The 10,986-nt window shown below is 40.0% G+C and overlaps 1 protein-coding gene across 1 annotated transcript; it reads right to left on the reverse strand.

Annotated features, from left to right (window-relative positions):
• Positions 1-49: 49 nt before the first annotated feature.
• Positions 50-5,673, reverse strand: LOC143029734 (SET domain-containing protein SmydA-8-like; the record flags this gene model as incomplete). The annotated part of the gene is given in 3 exon segments (XM_076192610.1): positions 50-3,184; positions 3,725-4,902; positions 5,497-5,673. Coding segments are annotated over 3 exon segments (1,605 nt in total). The 3' UTR covers positions 50-2,924.
• Between the last annotated feature and the right edge of the window lie 5,313 nt (positions 5,674-10,986).

Consider the following 10,986-nt stretch of genomic DNA (forward strand, 5'->3'; position numbering starts at 1 on the left):
ATACTTGCAGTCGTTCACCGATAATAGAAAAGGGTTATATAAAGTCCAATTTATCTGTTAACAGCTTTACCATAATTGGTAATAAAGTATATAAAATTATGTACAATATAGTTAGTTCTATCTCAGAAAAATAACATATATATATATACATATATATATGTATGTATTGCGTAATAAATTATATATGAAAGTAAATATACACTATACTTAATTATATTACAAGAAATAACATATACAATACCCAAATTTTGTATTATACTCTCCCAAACTTGTGCTTAATCTTTGTCAAATGAATGGCTATAAGTACGAACATAAAGCAGAATTCCAAAGATTTTTTTGGAAAGAGACTTTTAGACAAGGTCCTCGTAGAACATCGGGTATTGTCCCCAGGAAGTAGTCCAAGATGCACTTTGATGGCTTCCCAACCCCTCTCAGCAACAACGGACATCAGAGGTGTTGTATATTGGTGTCGCGTTTCAGTGTTTCTGGCACCTCATCAGCATGATCAAGCTGGTGGAGCACTGGTTTCAGACTCCATCAGTCACAAGAAGCACAAAAGCCATTCCGACTCGCACGACACTCCACCTACGCACTAAGCACCCTGCAAACAACCTCACCAAGGCGGGCGGGCTACTGAGCCACCGTGCTGAGGTGCAGAAGCTATACCGTCAATAAGAGGATAGCTGGGTGATCCTGTACTAACCTATGACTATACACTTATAGACAAATACTGTATATGTGAATATTTTCCACTTAACTTCTCCCCGTGCAAATAAGATAAGCCAAAGAAATTAACTTCTTAAGATTTACTGCTTTAGTGATATTCTGGACTGTACTAGGCAGTGTTATTCAGTTTAAGAAAATTACCAAGACATCGCAACCTCCTCGCCTCTAAAACGCTAGGAAATGATAAGCCTCCTTTGTCAGGAAGTTAGTCCGGTCATTCTCCATGAACTGATCACATAAAAGATATAGTGTTGTGCTTTGAACCCCAGAGCTTAATATTGGATAGATTTAGGGAAGTATAGAACCACGCACCAATGAAAACTTCTCCTTTTGGTATTCTTATCAGTGCTTTTATTACGTGGGAGTGCAAGGAACGATCCCAAAAGCTCAGCAACGGAAGAAAAAATGGACACAACATAAAAGAGAAAATAGGAACTGAAATATGCAATGGCCGGCTAAGAAGTGCTCCAAAAATGGCAGGGAAGAAAATATCCCAGTTCGGAGCTAAGTGCCGGAAGTAGGGGTAGACCCACCTCGTCGAAGTAGAGATCGGGAACACGCGGGAAAGCAAGTTCGTTGGGTGTGTAAACGCATGAGCCAACATGAGAAGAGAAATTAGTATAGACGAAGTAGGAAAGAAAAGGGTACAGTATTATCGTTATGGACTGTAGTTTACCTGTGTTTCTCTATTAGTATGATAGGGTAAATAAAATTCTAAAAAGAAAGAGAGAGAGAGAGAGAGAGAGAGAGAGAGAGGACCAAAGACTGAGAAAACATCCCCGTGGAATAGAGGGTCCACCTCTTCTGCTTGTCTATATACAGGTAGTGTGTAAGATACAGTTGGTTACTATATACCCATATACCTGTAGGTCTTACTAAGGACGAGATACTGGGTAGAGAGGTGTGTTTCCGTGTATAGAAACTGGAATGCAGACTGCGACTGTTGCAGAAATGGAGAAGGAGTCAGATCAGTGATTCTAACCTTTGTTTTGAGTCACGAACTTCTTTGAGAACCTGATGAAAATTATGGAGCCCCCTCTCTCTAGAAAAACGATAGGTACTAATAAACAACACACTGTATATGCAGGGGGATAGTGAAAAGATATATATGTATGTTCACTATAAACCCACTATCGGAGAAATAATATCGGAAGTACAGGAAAACTGTATATTTCGACTACTATCTGTAGTCCTCTTCAGCAGAAGAGGACTACAGATAGTATATTTCGACTACAGATAGTATATTTCGACTACTATCTGTAGTCCTCTTCAGCAGAAGAGGACTACAGATAGTAGTCGAAATATACAGTTTTCCTGTACTTCCGATATTATTTCTCCGATAGTGGGTTTATAGTGAACATTTACAAATGTGTTATAACATACCAATTTCCAAATATATATGTATATTTAAATTGACCTTTACGGATCCTCTGAAGCCTAGGTGAAGAACCTCTGGACAAGAGGATTCGTCATGGTGTCTTCCGAGCTGAGTTGGGGATGAGATGAGTTCCCTCCCTATCAGGGGAACTCCGTACGTACTTAGGAGTCTGTGTTAACCTTCTTACTGTAGAGGTGTGTGTCTTACCTGAATAAAACTCCCTTGCGCCAACTAAATTAAACAATTATTAAGTACAGCGAAAAGATTGATTGAGATCTGTTCGATATACTTTTTAACTATTTTGCTCTGAGAGTTTTTCTCAGCTTAATATAATCGTCTAGCAAGAATAAATAACCAAAAATGGTAGAATTAGAAAAAAAAAATAAGCTACGATCTAAACTGGTAAGAGAAGTCCTGTCTTGAGTGTCTTTGGTTGAATGGATTGAGTAGGGGACATCCTTTTTGATAGCAGGTGGGACTCTTCTTTGTGTCGAAGGAGCACTAGACTTGCAAGGAAGGACGGTGATGTCTGTGACACCTGGATCGAGAGCTGCGACACTCCTTGCCACTGCCTCTGTCCTCCCTGGAGTCTCTATTAGCAGTCTCCTTTTTTCGATGACTCATTGGTCAGCCATCACGGTAAACACAGAAAATGGAGTGCACATTGTATATAAAGCACTGTCTGTGATATATCCACGTTACTACTTTAGGTCTTGTGTGGATAGGGTGTTTACCCCTGGTCACAAAGAAGTAAAGAATGTTGGACGACCCTAACGAGTGTCTTGCCAAGTGTATGTACATGTGACCACAACAGATTCCACTACGCGCCAAGTGATTCCTCTTCGAAATCCACCGAGGATAGGACGGTACGTAAGTGAATCAGATTCTCTGATATCTTCGTTCTCCATGCCCTCATTGGGGAATCTTCAGGCTCCAGGCAGAGAATGCAGTCTGCCTCCTTGAACATGTTCTGGGCAAGAACGCGCTGCCGAATCAGATCCCTGTCATCCAGGATCTTCAGACTGTGTTCTTCTTGTGCGGTGTCCAAAATGGCCGTCGCCGTTTCGCACAACGTCATACCTGGAAAATAATTTGCGTTAGAGGAAGCCCACTACTGACTGCATGAGGGGTTGGGCTGTAGTCCCAAATGCCATTTCCGTAGAGTATAGATTATTGTATATAGAATAACGAGAAACCGTAACAGTTGGCCTGAGGAACTATTTTTGGTAGAAGTATTACTATGGGATTCCTAAGGAATTTTGTGTAATTTGATATTCTAGGGATTAACTTTGAATTCACGCACTTTCCGTTTGTGTGGTGGTATGCGTCCTAACACCATTCATCTAGATTACACATAGGTAAAGGAAAAGGACACATGGTTCGTGATGGCCTCGTTGATTCAGGAGGAGGATATATGACTACTACCTTTCCTCTGCTGTCAGTTCGGAGGACAAGGTGGGGTCTCAAGAAGCTACTATCACTGCTGCTATGTGCCTCTGCTGCTGCACAATAAGACAGATATTCTTACCTGCCAACAGGTCCGCATCTCTCCAATCCTCACATCCTCTGTACTTGTTCAAAATCATTTAATACAGTGACCATGGTGCTGCTCCATGTTACCTCGTCTTCGGGTGTATCCCGGTTCCAACACGTCGTACAGTTCGGCACACCGTTGCCACAGGTCTCGGCGAAGTTGCCGTGCAGCGAGTTCCTGTTTGTTCTGAAGAGCTCGGATCGCGGCCTGGAGTGCCGCGAGGGAGACATAGTGCTTGGAATGGAAGATAGAGTCGACCTTGTCCACGACGTCCCGCACGCAGGAGACGGAGCCGCTGCCGAAGATGTCCCGTTGTTCTATCTTCACCAACCATTCATTGGCATCACCCTCTGCGTCCTCCTTGTCCCACACCACTCTACATTTGCTGCAGAAGAACTGCAGCCGCAAGATATGAATCCGGGGTTTCATGAACATTCCTGGACAAGAAGGACACCGCGGGAATGAAAAGCACGTCCCAAGTTCTGACGGATCTTGACATCTTTTGCAACTGCAGGAAAAGAAGTGGACTCTTTTGCACATGTCCATCCGCTCCCAGAGGGGTGTGGTAGTCCCCGTGTAACAAATAACGAGTGGTTCTTTCTTTGTAATGTCGACAGCAGCGCGGGCATACATGGTACCCTTTGTGTCTGTAGACAGGTGGACGTTGGGTAAGCATGAGTGGTTCAGGCGACTGATGTTGGGGTAGACTGCACGAAGTCGTGAAGAGTTGGGCCCACGGATTTCGATGGCGTTGGTAAGGATCACACCTCGAACTTCGTGCACAATATCCTTAGTCACATCCATCTTAAGAACTTCGGTTATATATCGAACTACTGCGATGTGATGCTCGTCTTGCAGTCTCATGTGTTGACGGACATGGCTCTCCAATGACAGCAGCAGATTCCAAGCATCTGGATCGTCTTCGCGGAGGAGTAGTGCTCGCACCACCATGATGATGTCATACCGCGGAGTGGACCCTTCTTTGACGGGGACTCCACATCCCTTAGGGTCTTTAGACAGCACGATGCACTCACGCTTGCTGTGGAGCCTTTCAGCCCGTTTCAGGCAACCAGGGCTACATACAGGCCATCGACACTTTGAGCATCGTGATATCATTTCGAGTCCGCCATTGGATCGGGTGCTATGGGCAGGTCCGTGACAGGAGATGCAAACGACAGTCGACACGGAAAGTGGTCCAACAACAAGAGGCGTGTCATTTATAATGAGCTGTCCAGCTCGTAGTCTGCGAGTGGCCACGATATATCTGGAAAGTAAAAAGTGATTCATAATCCTCAGAGTCAACACATGAAAGTGATTTATCAACACAAATATGTAAAAGAGAAATAGGCGCAAGTACACATTCGAAAGTCATCAACATAAACGTGTCAAACATACACGTCTAAAACACGCAAACAAGGCATGAAACAGGCGCACTTGCAAGTATAAATATAGACATAAAATAGCTTATTTCTTTCAATAATGAACACACACACACACACACACACACACACACAATCAGGCTATTAAGGGAAATTGAGCACATTGACCGAGATTTCATGGTCTGGGAGAAGAGTTGCAAGGTCGTGGGAACAAGTCAAAGAAAAGAAAGCCCACACGTCAAAAGGATACCAACAAATACATTTTTCCATACAGATGGATTAACTAGTGAAATGGCTTAGAAGCTAATATTCCCCAAGCTATACCCATAAGCATTTTCAAAGGTAGATATGATAGTTGGGGAGTAATAGGATCTCACGGATATAACTCATTTCCTGTATATTATATCTAGGTACACACACACACACAGAGAGAGAGAGAGAGAGAGAGAGAGAGAGAGTCATAAAACTGTTCTACTTACGTTCCTTGATCTTGAGAAACTACCGAAGCGAAGGGAGGGCAGTCGTGCTGGTGGAAGAACCAGTGTTGGCGTTGGTGCAACTTGTTACAATAATATGTCTTGTTGCAGCTGGTGCAGCTCAACTCCGCGGGCTCCCCACAGACCTCACATTCCTGGTCAGGCTCCATAACTGGTTGGCTAGGAAATAGAATTTGTCTTGATAATGAATGAACATCAATATTTCACACCCTCCCCTCTCTAGGTCATTGACAGCTGAGCGCTAGACAAATGAGCGTTGACTTTGGAGCGTACTAAAATTAATCAGCACTCTTCTTGTTGCTATTGTCAAACTCCGCCCAAAATTGGCTTATAGTTAACTCATAATAAATCATAGCAGGCCAGATTTTTTTTTACTATAGTGCATTTCATATATACTACTACGGGGCATCCTATGGACACTGATTTACACCAAAGTATTGTTAGCTGGATGCTACGCCATAAACTATAACTGGTGGTTGAGCCGTGTAGATAGGACTGTTTACAAGATATTTACTGCAAAGTTCACGATTTAGACGATTAGCCTATCGTTGTAACCACAAACAGATTTTATGAACAAGTTCAGCAACTGCAGTTAATAAACGTTAACATAAATGAAGCGGTCGCTAGGGCAGTAGTCCAACATTCTGATAGACCCCGGATCGAGCCTCGCGAGGGCCGGGTTGATTAACTGTTTGAAAGACTCCACTGTCACTTGTGTTTTGTTCCATAGTAAACAACACACGTCGCAAATACTAAACGTTGATACAAATACCAAACTTCAAGTCAAATACTAAGCGTTAACTTTTTAATTGTTACAGAAATCTCAGAAATTTGTGATAGCAACGTGTTTTACCACCATGGTCATGGATCACGTGCTGGATTCCTGATCGACAGTGATAACCCACCCGAATGAAACCTAAGAATTCATATCGTCTAATCTAGAGGGTATGCTGTTATCGTACATACACCACACACCCATCCCCTTATTCAAGAGGGACAGTAACGGTTTGCAGTGTTAGTGGGAGCTTTCATACCATTAACTGGGTGCGGACATGGTACCTTGTATCCCTCCTATGTTTTCCTTTTTTTTCTTTTATCATTCTTCATGTGGCACTTTGTCGAAGGCTTTTTGTAAGTCTAGGAAATCACAATCAGTCCATCCATTCCTTTCTTGTATTATATCTATTAGTTTTGAGTAGAAACAGATTAAGTTTGTGGCACATGATCGTCCTTGTCTAAATCCAAATTGTCTCGGATTTATTATATTGGTTTCTTCCAAGTGTTTTATCCATCTATTCTTAATAACCTTTTCACAAATTTTGACTACAGTGCTTGTAAGGGAAACCTGTCTGTAATTTGTTGGATCTTCTTTGTTTCCTTCTTTATATGTTGGTACAATATTGGCATTTTTCCAGTCATTTGGTATTTTTCCTTCTTTGAGTGATCAGCTTATTATATTATATATTTTGTCTATTAATTATTCTTTACATTATTTTAGTATCCAGTTTGTTATTCCGTCTGGGCCATGTGATTTCTTGACATCAAGGTTCGTTAATTGATCAATTATTTCTTTTTGTGTTATTTTTATTTGCCTCATGGGGGATCATACTTTGTTCCCTTCATCCCAATGCTGTATTTTTTCTCTAGTGAAAACCGACTTTAAGTGATTGTTCATGACTAGCCATTTCTAAATCTTTTGTGTACTCTGTATTCCTATGACGTAGTTTCACCATTTCCTGTTTATTTTTAAGTTTACCATTCGCATATCAATAGAATAGCTTAGGTTGATCTTTACATTTTTCTATGATGTCTTTTTCGTAGTTTCTTTTTTTCCTTTCTGCGCACTTTTACATATTCATTTCTTTGGATGATGTATATTTGCCACTTTTCGTTTTGTTTTGTTTTTTTTCCATCTTTTCCATCTTCTATCTCCTCACTGCATTTTCTGTTGAACCAGCACTTGTTATACACGTTTTCCTGTTTCTGTCTTGGTACGTATTTATCCACTCCTTCATTATAAATTTCCATCAGAATCTTCCTTTTCTCTTCCACTTGTGTCTCTTCATTGTAGAATTTTTCTCAATTTGCATTTTGAAAGAATCTTTTAAGTTCCCCAAAGTCTGTGTATTTGTGTGTGTGTGTGTGTGTGTGTGTGTGTGTGTGTGTGTGTGTGTGTGTGTGTGTGTGTGTGTATGTGTATGTGTATGTGTGTGCGCGCGCGCTCGCCCGTGCGAGGGTGCAAAGTGCGTGGACGAGTTGCGCTGTCTTGGCATGCGGCTACATCGCCTGCATTGTTGACCACGTATGTAGGAGAGACGGGGTTGTCTTTCCGCCTTCCCCTGCGTTAGTCACCGCCCCTTTTTGTATCACTGGCGGCAAAAGCGTGACGGGCATACAGCCCCAGACCTTTACAGTGACAGGACAGCGTAACCTCCTGTCTCGTTACTTAACACCCATGCCTCCTAATATCCCCTTAACCACCTCTGTGACTCCAATCCATTGGTGTGATGCTGTCTTTTAGGATAGAAACGCTGGTTATTGCCGATGAAATAGAGCTCGTTCCATGCAAACACTTAGAGTTGGATGTAAGCTGTGATTGTACAGTATCATACTACCGACTACTGAACACTATGCCACCCATAGATTTATCAACAACACACTTAAATAATTTTGGAGCAAACAGAACCCCCTCTCAGGGTCATGTGAGTCTGCAGTACTACATGCAACGTGGTGCTCATTCCAAGAGAACATTTCTGAGTGATAAATAAAACTAAAAATGTAGTAAAGAAGATAAACATTATTTTCCTGAGACCACATTTACTAGCAACATCTCCGTGGTCACACTATAACATGTGCACGTTTTTTCCCCAGTTTTAATCATGTATACTCTTCCAGACCCCTATATGTGACCCGTAATACATCAGATGTACGCAAATATATATTTAGTTTTTAATGCATCACTACGTTTTCGTTTACAAAAGGCCACTTCAGTTGTGAGGGATCTGTTGTGTATAGAAATACATTAGCTAATGAATTTTGGAGGATAGCTTAGAGGTTATATTCTGCGTCTGTATACTTGAAAAATCCTCAATAAGCGAAACATTGTAAGTTAATAAAGGTTCCATCCTCACACGGTGTCTACTTTGACCACTTCGGAGGATGTATGTACCGGTACATAGTTCGACTATGTTCAAGGTCATCTAAGACCTGTAACCTATCAATGTGCCTCTTCCCCCCCCCCCCCCGTTTATAATATAGTCACTTATAACTTCTATTTTGGATCTTTGAAGAAGGATGCGTTGCCAAAAATGTATTCATCGCCTTATGTGTGACTCCGCCAAACCTTGTTGCATTCCTTTTAAACAGTGCCTAAAATAATGTAGTTTTTACAAGCCTTTCACAAAGGTATTACAGTCTCAAATTTAACCGTAGCTTCTACAGTTTTATATGATGTACGCACAGTTTCCCCCACTTCTAAGTGGTAGGTGTTTCCCAGTTTGGGAGTTCAAGAAGCGTATAGGTTTATGTTGTAATTTCATGACATAAGACTCGTATCATATTTACACGACATATACCAGCACCCTTATTGAAGGTCCCTAGAATACATAGATCACTGTATTACTTAGAACTAAAGCCAGCTATTGATTAACTATGCAAATTTTAACAAGGTTTAACTCTCATTCATGATCGCTTCGTGACAGTGATCCTTTTAACATTGTATCCTTGCAGCTACAAACTTTTAACTAAGAAGAGTCTCAATATGATCAACAACAAAGTACAGTAGAAACCTCCATATACGAGTACTAAAGTGGTTTGGCATGAGTAGCTCTTGCAAGATTTGATATGTATGCTGAACATTAAATGTAAAGAAATAACCTTGCTATAAGTAGAACTTTGCAGAAAACGCCGCCCACTGCAGTACTTAGAGAAAGAGAGCTCACGATTCCTGTACTCAATAGTAAATTCAATTCATCATCTTTTAGATTGTCAAATCATACTATGAAATTGTTAATTCCAGTAAATAGTGAATCTTTGTTGTCTCTCTCCTCCCACACACACGTTGCCTTCGCTACCCGGATGTCTTTCTCAAGATCTAAGAGTATATTTAGACCTTGGTCTTTCTCAAGGTTACTACGTTCTCTGTGCCCTTATTTCTCTGAGCGGTCCTTGGTGGTTATTCGCATGCCACTCACGTCTTTGAATTTATCGATACCCTAGGCATTCAATGTATTTTTAGCTTGTTTATCGTTGACATGTTTTATCACTGGGATGCTCTCCAACCATCCCAGCTATAAGGAAGTGGCCACTGCCAGCCTTTTTTTTTTATTTATTTATCTCAGTGGATACCTGAACCTGGTCCAGGAACTATGAAACACTTATTTATTTACTGTTGCATTATATACTGTATTTGTATAGATCTGATAGACCATGGGCCTAGATGTTATTATTTGTCTGTTTATTACTTGCTTGATTTTCATTTATTTTTATTCATCTGTCAATTCATTATTATTTACTATCTACCTGTTTGTTTATTATTTAACTATACTTATGCATTTATTTATTCTATTTATTACTATTTATATTATTGTATTTTTTTTTATTCTATCAATTTATTATTCCTTTTTTTATCATTATCATATATCTTTTTTTCATTCGACCTAGTTTGGACCAAAAGGTCTCCTGTCGGCATGCTCCGCCTTTGTAATCCTTTGTAATCCTTTGGAAGTCAAATGCCCACGAATCTTCACTCCGATAATATATATATATATATATATATATATATATATATATATATATATATATATATATATATATATATATATACCAATGAATTTTCTTGTCACTATTTGATAGATCCAAATTTTGGATATTAGGACATATTTTTCCGCCATCAGTGACTGTTCCACTGTTCATTGTGAAGGTTTTAAATGAAAAATACGTTATCCGTGACTTAAATATATTTCAGTGATTCTAGCGAAAGTGTATTCTCTAAAAAGTTAAATATAATTGCACCAAATTAACTTTTTTCTGCTATGTTTAGCCGCTACGTTGATATTAAACCGCACTAAAAAGTTCGGCGACAGCGCTGTGTAGACCGTGTCTGATAACAGATGGCGTACCAGTCGTTCAATTCTTACCATAGCGTAAATGTGTCTTACGACTATTGGTATACTGGATTGTAAATATATATATATATATATATATATATATATATATATATATATATATACTGTATATATATATATATATATATATATATATATATATATATATATATATATGTATATATATATATATATCTTGCGGTCTTTTACATTTAGAAATTCTGGTGCTTTTTCATTATTGTTGTCCCTCTTTTATGCTGTCTCCTTGAACTTACTCGTTACCATTTTTATGAATCTACTTCTTTGGTTCATTTGTGATGAGGGAAGGCGATTGAATGGGACGGAGTGAAGGGAGTAAAAATCCCCT

The sequence above is a fragment of the Oratosquilla oratoria genome, chromosome 11, assembly GCF_046742065.1.
Source record: "Oratosquilla oratoria isolate Oo_2021 chromosome 11, ASM4674206v1, whole genome shotgun sequence".
Taxonomy (NCBI): Eukaryota; Metazoa; Arthropoda; class Malacostraca; order Stomatopoda; family Squillidae; genus Oratosquilla; species Oratosquilla oratoria.